Source organism: Colossoma macropomum, unplaced genomic scaffold (genome assembly GCF_904425465.1).
Source record: "Colossoma macropomum unplaced genomic scaffold, Colossoma_macropomum, whole genome shotgun sequence".
NCBI classification, from domain to species: domain Eukaryota; kingdom Metazoa; phylum Chordata; class Actinopteri; order Characiformes; family Serrasalmidae; genus Colossoma; species Colossoma macropomum.
Genome location: NW_023494790.1, coordinates 37,943,440 through 37,962,871, shown reverse-complemented (window position 1 = coordinate 37,962,871; position 19,432 = coordinate 37,943,440). Strand labels below are relative to the sequence as shown.

At 39.7% G+C, this 19,432-nt stretch overlaps 1 protein-coding gene across 1 annotated transcript in view; it reads right to left on the bottom strand.

Moving 5' to 3' along the window:
• The window catches only part of wnk4a (WNK lysine deficient protein kinase 4a), a 103,094-nt gene that overhangs the window by 22,524 nt on the left and 61,138 nt on the right, over positions 1-19,432 (bottom strand). The window contains exons 10-13 of the mRNA XM_036573322.1: positions 18,649-18,722; positions 16,197-16,332; positions 14,759-14,875; positions 4,895-5,050 (exon numbers count right to left, since the gene is read on the bottom strand). Coding sequence (XP_036429215.1) covers positions 4,895-5,050; positions 14,759-14,875; positions 16,197-16,332; positions 18,649-18,722 — 483 coding nt within the window. The remainder of the gene's footprint in view (positions 1-4,894; positions 5,051-14,758; positions 14,876-16,196; positions 16,333-18,648; positions 18,723-19,432) is intronic.

Genomic DNA, 19,432 nt, shown 5'->3' with positions numbered 1-19,432 from the left:
TGACTAAAGGTACTGAGATGGAGCCTTGAGGGTTCCACCCCAGTGACGAGAGAGGCACTGACCCAGTGACAGTTTAATATCTTTATTTCTGAGAGTGTGCTGAAAGTTGAAATAATGACTCATTGCAATGAAATAATGACTTTTTCTCATGATTTTTTAAGACTTAGTAAGTCAAAACAATGAGTTATAACTCTTTAAGAATATATAAATCCCAACATACATCATCGTTTTGACAAAATAAGTTCCAATAATTCAAATTTAGCAAGGTTAAATATAGGAGTTTTGTATTGTATTGAGCTGCATTGCTGTACTGTGACTAATATGCTAGCTTGTGGCTAATGTGATAGCTTGGAATATATTAGCCTGGAGTTAGCGTGATAGATCGGGACACATGAAGCACAGCTTTTGTTTCAAATATTATACTTTTATAACGTTGCATGCTTTTATGTAGTGGTTCTCAAAGCCGGTCCTCCTAGACCCCCAGATGGTCCTCGTTTTTGCTCAATCTCTATGCACTGCAAGTTTGAGAACCACTGTTTTAATAATCTGAAAATGGAAACTTTAAGAGTTTGATGTGAGGCACATTTCAGCCACGCTTTACTTTTGATGTATTGAAAATTAACACAATCGACACAACACCAAAAATAAGACACAGTGCAAAATCATAAGTCAGTATTTAATATCAGCCTCAGTAAATCAGAGTAAGTGCTTCATTATAATAGTCTCCTCCCACTATTTTGCGCTTTGAGAGGGAAACTCTAAGCAAAATTCCAAAAAGCAGCAACCAATGTTAGATCTGTGCCTAAAGTTATTAACACATCCCCTCCCTTTTCCCTCTGACCCTAACCTTACCCTGAACCTACAACCTAAACCTAAACCCAGCCCTAACGCTGCTGACAATCAACCAAGCTTCACCAGATCGTTAGTTAACCCTTAGAATTAGTTATTACTTTTGTTTTGCAATCCTATTCAAATGTAATTACATCAATACATAATTCATTTTAGTTACACAACGAATTACATTTACTTTCTGCATCAACAAGTTCGAGTCTGCACCTCTGACTTTTGTGTCTAACTAATGGCAAAAACATGGCCAAAATGTAACAGGTGTTTTCCTTTCTGCAAACAAGACTGTAGAGATAAACTTATAAATCATAATAAATAAATCCTCCTCTACACAAATGTGACTGGATTGAAAGTTTACAATTTGCACTCTACACACAATTTATCTTGCTTCTCACTGCTTGTTTCAATGAGCTATAAGTCTAAAACAATAAAATTACAGCATGTTTTTGCTTGTGCTTACGCAACTTCTAAAGGTTAACAATTGGAGCGTAAGGAGCTAAAGGAGACCATAAGTAGCTACAGGAGACCATAAGGAACTAAAGAAGACCATAAGAAGCAAACGAGACCATTAGAAGCTATAGGAGACCATAAGAAGCTACAGGAGACCATAAGAAGCTACAGGAGACCATAAGGAGCTAAAAAAGACCATTAGGAGCTAAAGGAGACCATAAGGAGCTATGGGAGACCATAAGAAGATACAGGAGACCATAAGGAGCTATAGGAGACCATTAAAAGCTATAGGAAACCATAAGGAGCTACAGGAGACCATAAGGAGCTAAAGAAGACCATAAGGAGCTAAAGGAGATCATAAGGAGCTAAAGGAGATCATAAGGAGCTGTAGGAGACCATTAGAAGCTATAAGAGACCATAAGGAGCTACAGGAGACCATCAGGAGCTAAAAGAGACCATTAGAAGCTATAGGAGACTATTAGAAGCTACAAGAGACCATAAGAAGCTATAGGAGAACATACAGAGCTATAGGAGACCATAAGGAGCTATAGTAGACCGGAAGGAGCTCTAGGACACCATAAGGAGCTATAGTAGACCAGAAGGAGCTCTAGGACACCATAAGGAGCTATAGTAGAACATAAGGAGCTATAGGAGACCAAGAGAAGATATAGGAGACCATAATGAGCTTTAGGAGACCATTAGAAAATATAGGAGAGTATAAGGAACTATAAGAGACCATAAGGAGCTAAAGGAAACCATAATGAGCTAAAGGAGACTCTAAGGAGCTATAAGAGACCATAAGGAGCTACAGAAAACCATAATGAGCTATAAGAGACCATAAGGAGCTATAGGAAACCATAATGAGCTAAAGGAGACTATAAGGAGCTATAAGAGACCATAAGGAGCTACAGAAAACCATGATGAGCTAAAGGAGACTATAAGGAGATATATAAGAGACCATAAGGAGCTATAGGAAACCATAATGAGCTCAAGGAGACTATAAGGAGCTATAAGAGACCATAAGGAGTTACAGAAAACCATAATGAGCTAAAGGAGACTATAAGGAGCTATAAGAGACCATAAGGAGCTACAGAAAACCATAATGAGCTAAAGGAGACTATAAGGAGCTATAAGAGACCATAAGGAGCTACAGAAAACCATGATGAGCTAAAGGAGACTATAAGGAGATATAAGAGACCATAAGGAGCTATAGAAAACCATAATGAGCTAAAGGAGACTCTAAGGAGCTATATAAGAGACCATAAGGAGCTACAGAAAACCATAATAAGCTGAAGGAGACTATAAGGAGCTATAAGAGACCATAAGGAGCTACAGAAAACCATAATGAGCTAAAGGAGACTATAAGGAGATATATAAGAGACCATAAGGGAGCTACAGAAAACCATAAGGAGCTATAGGAAACCATAATGAGCTAAAGGAGACTATAAGGAGCTACAGAAGACCACAGAAGTTATAGAAGACTGATAAAAGCTATAGAATATCACTAAGAGCTATACGAGACCATCAAAACAAAATATGACCCACTTTTTTCCGAGGCATTTCCCAAAACTGCTTACTCAGCACCTATATTGGCGCTTCAGCTGTCCCATTTCACACGGCCTCAAACTTCAGAGATCATTAAAAAAGAGGGATTTACTCTCTCGCTTGCTTCAGACCAGGAAGCTGATCAGCAGAGGCGACAGAAAACTGAGCGAGAGAATAAACAGAGAGTCCTCTACACAAACAGCCGGCTTTGGGTGAGAACAGTCTGGCACACTGATCTTTGCTATTACAGCCTAAAGCGTCAGTTTGAGCGATCTGTGTCAGTGAGATGCGTTCTCTCGTGCTCTCAGAGCTCTGTCACTGCTGCGAGAGAAATTGATCTTGCAAACTTTGACAGTTTTGACACCCCCCCCCCTCCCCGCTTACTCCCTCTGGGTATTTTACAGCTGCGGAAGCTTAAATATCCACTTGAACTCCTGCGAGTTTTGCTGTAGTTACTTAAAAAAGAAGGCTTATTTATCATCTCCAGGGAAGTGGATGTTTCACTGCCTGTCAAAAGTTTGCCTCGTTCTGTTTTTCTGAGAAATGTTAGGTTTTTACTGTTACCTTACAAGTAAGTAAGAAATGATTTTTTGATCATAAGCAGCTCTGTGATAATGCTTTGGCTGTTTTTATGTTCAACACTTAGCTTCACCTTCATCGACATATCTTCCTTGGTGTGAAGAGCAGCCCTTGCCTAAATAATGATTTAAAAATGTTCTTTTCAAAACTACTTTTAAAAGCACTTACTGAAACACCTGAAAGGTATGAGCACCGATAAGCACTGATGTCATAACAAGAACATAAAATGATTATTATTATTATTATTATTATTGTTATAAACGATTATATGGTATATGGTAACTAATCAAGTCATTACAGCTTCTCCAGTTCCTCTTCCTTCAATGCCATCATCATCAAAATTGAAGGAATTTGTTCTTTAATGTTGAAATGAAACAGTAGAAGCCATATCGCCCCCTACGCTTCCTGTAGTGTATTACAGTCTGTCAGAGTGACTGTGTGGATCATATGAACATTATAGAGCACTTTTTAAATGAAACAGTAGAAGCCATATCGCCCCCTACACTTCCTGTAGTGTATTACAGTCTGTCAGAATGACTGTGTGGATCATATGAACATTATAGAGGCTTTTTAAATGAAACAGTAGAAGCCATATCGCCCCCTACGCTTCCTGTAGTGTATTACAGTCTGTCAGAGTGACTGTGTGGATCATATGAACATTATAGAGGCTTTTTAAATGAAACAGTACAAGCCATATCACCCCCTACACTTCCTGTAGTGTATTACAGTCTGTCAGAATGACTGTGTGGATCATATGAACATTCTAGAGGCTTTTTAAATGAAACAGTAGAAGCCATATCGCCCCCTACGCTTCCTGTAGTGTATTACAGTCTGTCAGAATGGCTGTGTGGATCATATGAACATTATAGAGGCTTTAAAATGAAACAGTAGAAGCCATATCGCCCCCTACACTTCCTGTAGTGTATTACAGTCTGTCAGAATGGCTGTGTGGATCATATGAACATTATAGAGGCTTTTTAAATGAAACAGTAGAAGCCATATCGCCCCCTACACTTCCTGTAGTGTATTACAGTCTGTCAGAATGGCTGTGTGGATCATATGAACATTATAGAGGCTTTAAAATGAAACAGTAGAAGCCATATCGCCCCCTACACTTCCTGTAGTGTATTACAGTCTGTCAGAATGGCTGTGTGGATCATATGAACATTATAGAGGCTTTAAAATGAAACAGTAGTAGCCATATCGCCCCCTACACTTCCTGTAGTGTATTACAGTCTGTCAGAATGACTGTGTGGATCATATGAACATTATAGAGCGCTTTTTAAATGAAACAGTAGAAGCCATATCGCCCTCTACGCTTCCTGTAGTGTATTACAGTCTGTCAGAATGACTTCAAATGACCATTACAGAGCATTATAGAATGTCTAAGTCAACAACACAGAGGTAACTAATCAATTTTGTCTACTAATCACTGCAGGCCTAAAGTTTAGTTTTGAGTTCATGCAGACTTTACCTGCGACGCTGGAATTGCTGGTTGATGAGCCGCTGTGTGATTGTCCTGATCACCCGTCGACTGTTTGGCCATCAGAGACTCTGCTCGTCTGATAACGTCCCGCATCTGGTGGATGAAGCCCTCTCGCTCCGAAGGAAGGATGAACTCATTATGCACCTGAAAGAGAGAAAAGAAAAGAGAGGGACAGAGGTCATCTGTGAGGAAGGAGGAGCAAAATCTGAGTCACAATACAAGTGAAAAGTTTGGAAACACCTACTTCTAGAAGGGTTTCTCTTTATTTTGGCTATTTCCCACAATTTATAGGCATAACAAAGACATCAAAGCTATGAAATAACACTTATGTAATTCTGCAGACTTTTAGTCGTCCCCATTTGCCTTGATGTAGCCTTTTCTTGGTGCTCACTCAGAAAAATAAAAGTTCTTAAATGGTTCTTGGCTTGGATGAACATTTCTACGAGAGCCCTTTAATTGGTACAGAACCTTTACATTATGTGGAGGTTCTTTAAACTTTGAAAAATGAAGAGTCACTCAATAAAAGATCATTTAGGGAACCAAACTAACTGGAGCTTCACTCCAAAGAACCCTTTTGGCACTTTTATTTTTAAGAGTGATCCTCTCAGCTTTATGAGGTGGACATGACTGAGGAATTTACATATTTCAAATCAGTAGCATTTTTATATTGTCTGCTCATCCAGTAATGTTGACCTAAAGAGCTGTTGACATTTTTTAATAAAAAAAAAGAAAAACCAAAAGGTCATGTACTTTTTTTTTCGACAGTGACGAAATGCAGAGACGTCAATAACTGCTCAAAACTACTTGTATATTTAAATAAATTATACTTTCTTACAGTAAAATGTATGGTTTTGAAAAATAATTACATACATATATGCATATTTTACTGAATTTTAGGTTATTTAATTTTGTAATGTTCTAATGTTTGTTTTTATTGTTGATGGTTTTTACGGTTTATGTTTATTATAACTTTGACTGCTGACGTGACCAGTAATTCATTGCCTTTTGGATATAAATGAAGTCAAATCAACTCAGCCCAACGCAACACTTCACAATATCACTCAACCCCAACTCAACCCAATGCAACACAACTCAACCCACCCCAATGCAAAGCAGTGCACCTCAAGCCAACCCAACGCAAGGCAACTTGGTTCAACTCAACCCAACACAACCCAATGGAGTTTAATTCAACCCAATACAAGGCGACGCTATCTAATTCAATGCAACTCAACCCAACTCAATCCAACCCAACGCAACAGAACTCAATTCAACCCAACACAAGGTGACTTAATCAGATTCAACTCAACTCAACCCAACTCAATCCAACCCAACACAGTGCAACACAATGTAACTCAACTCAGTGCAACACAAATCAAATTAATTCAAAATTTTCAAGCATTTAGTCATAAGCCATCAAAATCATATCTTTATGAATTACATTCGCACATCAGCCTTTTGACTGGTGCTGCACGTGAGTCACTATAGAGGTTGATGAGTTGAAGTTGAGCAACACAGAACCCACCACATCTCTGAATATTCCTAGACATCCCGAATAAGCCTGGGGTTGTGTATGAGCTTGTTTAAACTTGTGCTCACTTTTAATAGCTGGTGGTTTTTAATTCAGTCCGTTCTGTCTTTGTACTGCTGTAACACCGCTAATAGCTGTGGGCGTGCACGGGGCGACCAATAACACTGCAGGAGAGGCTCCGCACTGCCAGAGCTTTCACTCCAAACAAAGAGGCTTCTGTACCTTAACAAACTGCAGGCTGAAAGTGCACGAGCATCACTCACATGTGTGCACCAGCGCACAGCCGCACACTCCAGCGTACAACACCAGCCAGCAGCCACTAAAAATGACTGCTGAGAGATACCAATAAAAATCAGTATCATAACGTACGTCCAAAAGTCTGCAGACTCCAGAGAAGGGTGTCAATAGTGAGTCTGTGCTGCAGTAACAGCCTCTACTCTTCTGGGAAGGCTCTAGATGTTGAACATTGCTGTGAGGATATGATTGAGCATTAGTGAGGTCAGGTACTGATGGTGGATCACTCCAATTCATCACATATTGGATGGAGTTCCATCACTCTGGAGAACACAGTTCCACTGCTCCACAGCCCAGTGCTGGGGGGCTTTATACCCCTCTAGCCCACACTTGGCACTGGGCATGGTGACCTTAGACTCACATACAGCTGGTCACTGCTTTTCTTTGGTGCAATGAGTAGAAGGGCTGTCTGAATACCTTCAAACAGACTGTGTATATCAGATGGTACTTAAACTAGCACTGATGTAGTTAACGAGCTTCCTGAGTGCTGCTACTTTACACTAAAAGTCATTTAAACCAGACAGAGTTTGTTCTGACTGGACTGTTTCGTTTCATTTCTCCTAAAAGTTCACCAAACATAACACAGTGTTGCAAACATTAATCAGACAGGAAGAACATTTGGAGGGTTTCATTCCAAAATGCTGTAACAATTTTGGACATAATGAGTTTTTGAAAAGAATAACAGTGGATGTATAATGGCAAACACATGTTAATTCTCTAATATAGGTGATATTAATCATAATTCGATATTTCTTATATGTCTAAAACCCCCCTCCCAACAACACACACAGGGTCTAGCGTCATATGGATGCACCCGCCTGTCAAAAAAACGCCTGCATGCTTGCGGGATTTCAGCCAGAGTGACAAAACGTGACTGCAGCTGAGCCAAGCTGAGCTTTTTGACTGTCAGAATGTAGAAAATGGCAAAGCCAAAAATACCAGATTTTTCACACACTCTACGCCTCGGTCAGACCTTAAGAGGTCACCTGCTCAACCCCAGTCCGACTCAGGACCAGTCAATCTACGAAAGATGCACACGGAGATGTACTTAAACGACTGTCCACTTCAAGCACTTCATGCAAAAGTACAACCACAAAAAGACTTCAGAACCTCTTGGCATCAGGAATTTCCATGACAACATAAAGCAGACTGTATTGCGAACTCTGTTCAAAAGCAAGCAAAGATATAGCTGGGAAAATCATTTCTTAACAGGAATGAATCATTTAAAAAAAGAAACATGGCGAGAGTCGAAAAGCATAAAAATGCACAGTTTTCTTATCACAGAGTGCGCCGACTCCCTTAGCTAGCAAAGTGGCTCATGCATGTGAAAAAACAGCCGGGAAACAATTCAAAGAGTTTAAAATTAAACACATCCTACATCATATGTGTCAAACACAAGGCCCGCAGGCCAAGTCAGGCCCGCGGCACAATCCTATTCGGCCCGCAAAATTATTTTGATTTTCAATAAATATTAGACCATTTCACCCTGAGCTGCACTACAGTCCCCAGCATGCTATGCTCATACATACTAGGCTATCTGCTAATCTGCTAATATGTCATAGTATGATACATCCTCCTTTGCACAGCTCCACACACTCTCAGTACCGTGTGCTGCCTGTGTTCTGTTCTGTATTTATTGTAAGTCTTTTGTTTGTATTTATTGTACTGTACTGTCTGCCCTGTGTTTATCGTATTGTCTCGCTCTTGTGTTCCTGTGTTGGTCCTGGAGGAATGTTGTTTTGCTCAGCTGATATGACCATAAAGCCTGACTTGACTTGACTTGATGCACTGCAACGTAATGTGTGCTCCCACCCAGATCACAGATGCCAGGTGTCCAGTTCAAGCGAATGGGCAGTCTTGAAAACCTACTATACACTGGGGTCATTTAAAGAGGTTTATCAGTGATCTGCAGCTAATGTAGTCTATTGTTTTATATAAAACAATTTTATTTAAATAATTTTTTTATTGAGTGTTCAGTGCCTATTTTTTGACGGTGTAGTTTTGGCATATTTTGAATGTACAGTGGTCAGTTTGGCTCATGTTAAGTAAAAATGAAACAGAAACACATCTGGTCCACGGGCTTGTTGACATTTTTTAATATTAATGAGTTTGACACCCCTGGCCAACATGAGAGCATGTGAAGACCTACCCTTCACCAAATTCACCTCCCAAACCTTGCTAATGAAAAAAAGGAGACTGGATGCGTCGAAGGCGTCTGATAATATGTATGACAAAAATCAGGCGCGGTGGAAGGCAGAGATACTTAAATCAGAGAGCTGAACTGAGGTGTCTCGAAAAGCTTTTTGCATATTATAATTTGGCACTTAAGCTATTGGCAAGTGGTCTAAATTATCTGGAGCCCTGTATTTCACAATAACCGCTTATTTGCTGAATTTAACACATTTCAGAATAAAAAGTGAGACATAAAATGTGGCCTTTTTATTTTCTCCTAGGCAATAAACTGAAATTGAAGAAATGCCATATTTAAGAGTAGGGTCATTTTCTGGAGGTGTACAAATTGTTGTGCATGACTCTACAGTCCAGTTGGGTCCAGACTCGGTGCTTTACGTGCGTGAGCACGTGCACGCATACACAGACAGACACTAGATTCACGTAGGCGAGCTCGAATACACACGACTACATTCACGCCCACACGTGCGCAGCCGCACGGACACAATCGCACCGACACAGTCTAAAGGAGGGAAGTGAGTGGATATAATAAACACATTATGATGTGATTTATAGGCTGCTCCTGCACACTAACTCCACTCAGAGCTCTCCACAGAGCAGCAGTGTTCTCTCCCAGCTCTGTCCGCTGTGGAGAACAGTGTGCAGATGTAACCGAACACTTCAGCCGTGCTGCTCCTGTTCAAGGAGGAACACAAAGCTGAAGTGTCTCAGTCTGCAGGGCAGCCGTGCTGTGCAGGGAACTCAGTGTAAACACACACAGGAGGGGCACGCGAGCGAGAGCCTTATCTCTGACACTGTTCTTGTTCCGAGCTCTGATAAGAACCTGATATCAGCAGAGAGGCTGACAAGCACCCAAAACATCTGTTTCTGTGTCCAAACTGGGTGAAGTTAGGTGTATCTGGTGAGTTAAACCTGTTTTCAAGAATGTGATATGATAAAAGAAACAGTGCATTTCTGAAAAACAAGTATAAAAGTAGCTGCAGAACCGCAGTGGAACTTCTCCATCGTTCAGCAAGGGAACTAGTTTTTTTAAAGAGTCTGTTTTTCTCTTTTTGGATCCTTTCGGTCTAAAATAACACGCTGAAGCTCCAGAGTGAGAGGAGTGAGCGACAGTGAAGCAGAGCAGGAGCTGAACCAACACAACAGGATGAAATTAAATGCCAAAAAAAAGGAATTAGAGACTAAAAATTAATGACTAAAACAGAACTGAGAAACAGTGGATTCCTTTCTTCGCTAATATGCTTGAGAAAAAATAGTCAGGAAAGTACAAATCAAAGAAATGGAAGTGAGCTAATGGAACGAGTAATTCACATCTGGTAATTACATAATAAACCTAACACTGTAGCTCTGTGACTCAGTCACAGTCATCAATAATAAAGACATGATTCACTGAAATCAAAATTCTTAGCGGAAAACCGTAAAACAAAATAAACTGTAATTGATTATTTGATTTACTGCTTCTTATGAACACACATTCTAACAAAAAAGCTAAATAAAAGAAAGTAAGATAATAAAGATTATTCACTTTTATCACTGATAGTATCTGCTTTCACAAAACTGAAACAACAATAATTAACAGTTCACAACAAACAGCATGTGGCAAGAAATCCAGCTCGATAATAGAGAACGGATGGTCATCCAAGGCCATGAACTCCATTATCTTTCGTTATTCTTTTTACTTTGTCTGTAGTTTGTGATTTTTTGATTTCATCATTTCACAGTCTGAGCGTTCAGATGGTGTCGGCGTGTTCGCAGGGACTGTCCTTTCTGCTTCTGTAGTTTTGCCGTATTCTGTGTATCGAGCTATCGAGCAATATTAAGTGCCATAACTTTTGTACAGGCCATGTTTTATCCCCAGTATGTAGCGCAGGGGTCACAACCCACATGTTAAGAATAACCATTTTGTCATTTCAACACTCAAACCACCTTGGGAGCCACAATATTTTATATTCATTTTACCATCTTGGCTGTAAATGTGTCTCAGTGTGTGCTGATGTTCTAGTACAGGATAAAAATATAATATAAACAAAAACGCAGACTTACTTTGCTCTGCTTTAAGCTTTAGCTCAGTGATAGACACTTTTCTCACATCTCCAACAGGAAACTTTTCCAAAAGCAGAATAATTTCTTGTAAAATGTCTCTCAACGTTCAACTTTTTACAAGGCTGAAGTCGCTTCTCTTTCGCCAGCTTCTTGTTTGAATTTTCCCATTCCTAACTGCTGCAAAATTTGAGGTGGACTGGGAAAACTTTGACTCCAAATTATCAATGTTGGTCTTACATCTCTCTCTTTGCCGTTTCGTTAGCTACTAGCTAGGCGAGATTGTTGTCTGTGTTGCTATGGTGACCAGCAGTCTGCGCTGATCTTCAGGGTTAAAGGGTGAATCAGCAGTTCTACTTTAACTCCAGAGTTTAAGACCATTTATTGTTAAACTGTGTTGAACGATCAGCAGAGCTTTATTTTACTGTAAAGGAGGATTATTTTATTTTTACCTACAAATCAGATTCTGCTGTGGAGCCACAACAGGGCAGTGAAAGAGCTGCATGTTACCGACCCCTGGTTTAGACAATCAACAACAACATGGAATTTGACCTGGGTTGACTAGACCAGGGTCAACTTTTGCACATGACTGTGTGGTCACCTTGAGTAAAATAATTACAGTAAAATCAGCTCACTTTAAAGCATCATAGAGTTTAAAGATAAAAATCATAATATAAGACTAGGCTGATAAGATTTTAGTATCGGAACAGAAAAAGTGGCATCATCTCTACCAAACACCTTTCTCTAAAACTACTAACGCAGATGTACACACACTACACTCTTCAAAAAGATGGTTCTTCAAGGGTTCTTTAGTAAAGAAAACATTTCTGTATAGAACCATAAACATTCAAAGAACGCTTTGCATAATTAAGGGTTTCTTTGCATCATGAAAGTGTCCTTTGGATTGATGGAGAATATGTGATATATTTTCGAAAAGGGTTCTATATGGCACCAAAAAGGGTTCTGCTTTTGTTTGACACTGTCACAGCAGCAGAACCCTTTTAAAAATAAATTCTATATAGAATATACATCACATTCTACGTCATCCTGAAGAACCATTTCACAATGCAAAGAACCCTTTAATCATGCAAAGGGCTCTTTGACTGTCCATGATTCACCAAAACAGCTATTAGATAATAACTTTGTCCATATAGAACCATTTTCTTTACTAAAGAACCCTTTGAAGGACGATCTTTTTTAAAAGTGTACACCGCACTAACCATCGAAAGTCAAACGCTTCCAAGCTGGATTTTCACTCTTACTTCTCTATTAAGTAATTTAAAGTGTTTCAGCTATCCCCAAGCATCTCTGTGCTGATCCTGTGGGTATATTTATCTTTTCTAAACTACAGAACATATTAGAACTCCTCTGGGCCTAAAACTGGTCTAAATACCTGAAAGGTTTGAGTGTTGACATCACAACAAGGTGATAAAATGCACGGCATTTGGCTTTATTCTCAAAGAGAAAGCTTTCATCACGTGTTAAATATGTTAAGTTTGTGAGCAAACCCACGAAGAAAACGTGCTCATTGGTACTAGGTGTCGTCTATCAGGGTGAAAACAGGGCAGACTCTGTGCAGTGATGTGCAGGATGTGGAGTATCTGCTGTTAACAGAGCTGATAAGAGCTGCAGCCCAACAGCTGCGTAGAAGCCTCACAGCCAGCGGGACAGAGCTCTGCTATTTCTGATTATTTTTGGAAAAAGATAAAGGGGTAAAAGAGCCCAGAAACAGCAACAATGGCGAGTGACGAAAGCTCAGATGTGCTCTATCAGGTGCTGTTTTTAAACTCACTGTACAAAACGTTCTGACATGCTGACATGTTCTGTCACACGAGGCGTTTTCAAGGCAAAAATGGGCCGAGCGAGGCGGCCAAAGAGTTCAGGAATGTGATGAGTGTTTGTGTTTGAGACGGAACGATATCACTTTTCCTTCTCCGATATCGATACCGAAACCTTCAGATTAAAACCTGTCAGGGCTGGACTGATATAAATACCGATACCGATACTGATTTCAAGAGGGTTAAGAATTCTGATAACCAATATTATCAGAAAGTCTTAATTTAGATTTAGATTTATATGTTATACTCTTTAAAAGAGACTGTCAGCTCTCAAATGTAACACGTGTTAAATACAAATATAAATAAAAATAATGCGTGGCAACGACTTAGTAAGGCAGGGAAACAAGATAATTAAATAGTGGTCACGACTTAGTAAGGCATGAGAATGAGATGATTAAGCCTTAACCACAGTTTAACAAGGCATGATCTCATTCCCATGCCTTACTAAGTTGTGGCCACGACTTAATTATCTCGTTCCCACTCATTATTTTTACTATTACGGGATGTCACCAGCAGGGCTCCATACAAACAGCAGTGTCAATCTAGTAGTGGTGGGCGGAGCCACTCAGAATTCTCTGCAGGTTTGCTTTATGTTATTTACCTCTTATCTTTCGTCTTTTTCAATAGTTCTCTTTATAACAGAAGTGGTTATGACACGTTCTGCTGTTAATAAAGGTGAGGTTTGGTTACATTTTATGTACATGTTTTTGGTACCACTATATAACAAGACTATATAATCTGACTTAATTAGGTCATAAAGAGCTTAACAATCATTAACAAGCAGGTGCAACACATAAATAAGAAGGACAAGAGTGGTTTGCCAAATAGTGAGCCCACATTGATCCACAGGGTTAAACCTCAGATCTTGCTGGTTACTGATCTCACTTTGTCTTCCCCATCAAACCTGTCAGCTTCATCACATATTCATATCATCTACATACATAATACAGATAAATGTGTATAACAGGTCACTGATGCCTTTTTACCTGTGTGTTATAACTGCTTATTGATGATTTTCATAACGGCCTAATAAATAACCATTAACAAGCTTACTTTAAACCATTCCTAAACGCTTTATAAGGGTGGTCTTATTATAAAGCAGTACCTGTTATGGCTATTTTACCATAGGAAAGTAAGTACACCACTCAAAGAACCCTTTTTTTGGCGCTATATAGAACCCTTTTCAAAAAAGTTCTATACAGAACCATCTTCAGCACATTTTCCATCAATCTGAAGAACCATTTCACGATGCAAAGAACCCTTTAATCATGCAAAGGCTCTTTGAGTGTTCATGGTTCTATATAGAACCATTTTCTTTTGTAAAGAACCCTTGAAGAACCACGTTTTTTAAGAGTGTATATAACATTTTCCATATTGTTTAGAGTTTTAATACAGTTTCATAGTTTTGACCCAACCAAAAAAAGGTGATATTTTTCACTGATATCAATAAAATCGCGGGTTATGAATATCAGCCAATGTTATCGGCCAATCGATATATCGGTCAGGCTCTAAAAAACGACTAATGTTCTAAAATGAGCTTCCTTTTTAATTCATGCATCTAAGCTGTGCATCTAAAGGAAGAAATGCACAGCTAACAACACTTACAGATAAAAAATAAATAAAAACTTCAGCTTTTTATTCAGGCAACTATTTCACAAAAAACGCAAATGTGTGTAAAACCAGAATGAGCAAATAAATAAACTGTCATACTAGCATAAAATAAGTATAATATAAAATAGCTACGCTGTTCTTATGTTATGTGTAATGTGTAAGCAGCTACTGCTGTACTTTGCTTTACATTATGTTGTACTATAAAGATCCCGCAATCTTTCAGGCGAGATCTGTTACAGATTCTGACCAGATTCAATCTTTTTTCCTCTGAAATGTGATCCAGTATCTACTGAGAGTCAGATCAGCGTCATGTCCAGTGTATGAGTTATGACAGGGGACTGAATGGCCTACCATAACCATGGCGATGTCCTCAGGGCTATCTCCATCAAGGTCAAACTTGAAGGTGACCATCTTATCATTGTGAGTCTGTAGCTGGCACTCCACCACGCGGTCCACTTTATCAGACAGCTAAAGACAGGAGAACAAAGTTTCTCACTCATACAGTCCTGTGTTGAAGTTCTAGGCACAACAGGCATGTAAAACTATTTATTTTTACCAGTAAAACACCACATATCATTAGAGTACATGCAAATAAACATAAATATAGTAAAAAGAAATTCTGACTTAGAAAAAAGCAGGTAGTTTGAAAAGGCCTGACATGACCATGAATTTTTAACTGATGTCTGTATGTCATGTAAGTAACCACGATTAACAATTTGTCTTTTACATAGTTAACCAATATTACTTGCGCTGCCCTCTAAACTTGTCAGAGCACCAAGTTCAAAGTTAGGACTCATGATGCGTCTCAGTGAACGCATTTACCGCTTTCTCTTATTTACACTAATTTGCCTCAACAAACCCAGTGCTTTCCTGGCCTAATATGACTGTGAAACGATTTCTGGAAAACAAGCCAGTTTAAATAATTCCAGTCATCCCAAATAACTGCGATTATGCAATTATGTAACAACTGTGACAGGCCTCATTTTGAAGAGAAGTTTGGTTCCAGCTTTCTCCTGGAAACAACAGGCATCATGCCATTTTATCAGCAGCTCGCCTGATTTAAACTGACGAACTACTGATTAACCAAAACAGCTATTAGATGATAACTTTAATTAACTACAGGCCTGAAAAGAGTAACATTACAATACTTTACAACGTACTCACGATGATGATGCACATCATGATATTTTATTTTTCTGAGGTTTGATGAGCTGAAACGGGTTTAAGGCTTAATGCATCAGTGCGTCAGTAACATTCAATTATGCTCTTATGGACATCTCACCAAATTTCTCAACAATATGTGTTAAATGATACACATATTTTCAGTTTAAATGTAATTTTTGATTCTAAAGTCAAGATTTTATTTGATTTCTGATATTTTCTGTCATAAAAATCGTCTATAGGGCTCTAATTGTATCCTACACAGATTAATTTGGTTCAAATAAATAAACTCGATGCGAATGAGGCGAATCTTTAACCCATTCATGCCCAGCAACTATACTTGGTATAGCAAGGAAAAACACCTTGACCTTGTTCTGACTGTGCTAAGAATGGTCCACCACACCTATTAGATCTAGCCACTGGGGGTCCCTATGGTGGTCCATTTCCTTTGACAGACTGTGTAGAGGGGGGCTAATACACTGTGCAGTAACAGATGGGCTACAGTTTATATGTGCACACCTACAAAGTGAAGCCATACGGTACGTGTTTCTGATAAAATGGCCACTTTCTAATGATAGAGATGAAAGGACAAGTGGACAAACGAATGAACGGACTCATGGATTCATACCCCTGTGATGCGCAGACGGGCCCGCGCTCTCCTCCTGAACAGCTTCCCAGCCGTTCGTCGAGCGGCCGACTTGCTGGCGATCTCTGATTGGCCCTCGCAGCCGTCACTCAAGCCTGAGGTCACGTCTGAGGCGTAGCTGTGGAGATTTCACACAACTTCATTAGAGAAGCAAACAAGACACGCTTTTTTGACATGCAGCACTGTGCAAAAGTCAGTATCAGGAACTAAGCAGAAAAAATATTAACCACAAAATTAAACAGAACTAAATATAATATCAAATTGTTCAGTATTTAGTGTGTCCAGCCTTCCGTTCTTTTTGGAGGAGGGGTGGTTTTTTTTCCCACACTTCCAAAGTTCAGTCTTAGAAGCTGGTTGAACACTGCAAGTAAACCCAAACACATTCGGACTCTGTGGTGGTCAGTCCATTGTTTCAAGGATGTTTTCAGATCTGAAGCAGCTTGATTTTCTCCTCTCTTTCAAAGATGAAAGCTTTAAGTGCTGTTTATCTGTTTTGGTGTCTACCAGGTGGTTGTTAGGATCCACATTTTTTCTGTAGCTTTCAATCATGTTTCGAACCCCAGTTTTGGAAACTCTTGTTTTTTTGCGCTCTTTAAGCAGGTGAATAGTAGCCACGTTTACATGCAGCCTGATAATCCATTAATAATAGGACTAATAGCTCAATCGGAATAAAACACGTTCATGTCTCAACACCTCAGTCTGATTGAGGCCATTCAAAATACAATTTCTATCCTCCGTGGCTCGAGGTGGGTAATCCTGTAAATAATCTGTTAAATAGAAGAATAATATCCGTGTAAACGCCTGTATCTGATTACATTCTCTATCGGAAAGTTTAAGTCCGTTCTGATCATGTTCGTCACGTCATAGTGAAAGTTTATACCGTTCAACATGGTGGAGCAGAAACTGGTCTGCAGAGGAGACGAAGTTTATGCTCTGATCTTTAAAAGACGGCGGTGGGACGGACGTCCAGCTTATGTGTCTCAGAACACGACGTCTTCCTCTCGGCCTTCTTTAATAAGGACATGTGAAGGACGTTTTCCTGAGTCTGACATCATTTTAAAGTAATTAAAAACACAAGCGCTGCTCACTGCTGCTCGTCTCACTCTGACTGGACTCATGTGATGCTGGTTGGCATGGTAACATCTGCACTAAGCAGTTCTCTGCACATGCGCGTAAGTTTGGATCAGATTACTTGTAGTGAGCATGTAAACAGAGATTTTCATCAGATTGTTGAGTAGAGTGAGAATAAACAACTCAGTCTGAATCTATAATCGGAATGAATTTAGTCGGACTGGCAGATGTCTTTGCATGTAAACACAGACACTGTTCCATCCATAACATAACAAAATCAGAACTGATCTCTTGCAAGCACACACTCTAGTAACAGTGAGAGGAATTAGCTGGATCCCAAAAGGCCCTCACTGGACAGGAGTTTGGTCAAACCCTAGCCTTAAAGGCTTTAAGAGCAGTGAAGAAGGGCGTGTGCAGCTTTCTCCTTTCCTGATTGGCGGTTTCTCCCATGCGACAGGGCAGAGGTCCACTACAGTGGGAGTGGGCTATAACTAATTTCAGCAAATATAAAAACGTCCAAGGAATTCCTGCCATTCTTTACAGCCTTGCTTGGGTAATATCAGGCTTTTAATGACTGTTTTGTTCCTCCTGTAATAAAGTTTTACTAGTTTTAAGAAAACAAACTTTCTCCATTTCACTCATCAGCTCAGCTTTTTTATACAGCTCTTGCTTCAGAGGTATAAATATGTGCACACAATTCTTCTGGATAGTCTGGCCACAATTAGCGTATGATACCATTCCTTGCAAAACAAGAATATAACTGCAAAAAAAGAAGAAAAGTGTTTGAGTTGGCAGGATACAGGTCTGTGCTTTCAGGCCCTAAAAACACTGTTTGGCTTAAGAGTGCTGTGGTTATAGAGCTCGTTGTGAAAGCGCCTCGGAAAGCTAATTGTGTCTCACAGGTCTTTCAGCACGCTAGACACCGCAGCATCCAAACCCTCGGCCTCCTACAAGGCACATAAACATTTATGGGCAGCCTACTGCTTGGCAAACTCTGATCCGTGCTTTAAAAACCCCTGCCTGCTGAGGTACGCGTGTTTTTGAGGCTGGATTTAACAAGCCGCGAGCGGAATGTGTTGCGTTATGAAAGATGAGAGGAGGAGAAGCCCAGAGGACAATGTGATCTCCTGCCAGGGCGATTGACTCACAGTCGCAGGCATGCACCCCCGAGGGGGAGCGAAGCTGTTCTTTTCAGAAGTGAACCGTGTGCTCCGCAGTACGTTCGATGGCCAATCTAAACACAGCGCTCTCGGTGCTTTGTGTGAGGACAAACAGGGTTCCACGGCTGACTTTGATATGAGGCTCTGTGGGTGGCTTTAGTGGCCCAGATGTGGTGAAAGCTAAGCTGAGGGCTTTTTCTTACCTGTCCACGGGCGACGAGAACGGACTTGGAGGCCCCGACACTCCTTTGTCAAAGTTATTAGTCACAGCGATGCTCTGAGGACGGGATTAGAAAAAGGTTCTTCAGTGATTAAAGGAATATTCAAGCGTTTGTCAACTTAGTCTCTATCTGCTGCATCTGTAGCGCACGATCGATTACTACGGGCATTTCCTGTATTTAAAAAAGAAAACCTGACCTGAAGAACACCTACACTCTTAAAAAAGACGGTTCTTCAAAGGTTCTTTAGTAAAGAAAATGGTTCTACAGAGAATCATAAACACTCAAAAAACCCTTTGCATGAGTGAAATTGTTCTTTGTATTGATGGAGAACGTGTTGCATATGGTTCTATGTAGAAGCTTTTTGAAAAGGGTTCTATATAGCATCAAAAAGGGTTCTTCTACTGTAACAACAGCAGAACCCTTTTCGGTGCTATACATAACCCTTTTCAAAAACCTTTTTGATGCTACACTCTTTCAAAAAATGGTGCTTTAAAGGTTCTTTAGTAAAGAAAATGAACACTCAAAGAACCTTTGCATGATTAAAGGGTTCTATGCATGAGTGAAATGGTTCTGCATATTGATGGAGAATGTGTTGCATATAGTTCTATGTAGCACCTTTTTGAAGGGTTCTATATAGCACTCAAAAGGGTTCTTCTACTGTTACAATGTCAAGCTTGTAACAATAGCAGAACCCTTTTTGGTGCTATATATAGAACTCTTTTCAAAAAGGGGCTATATTAAACCTTTTTGATGCTATACTCTTTAA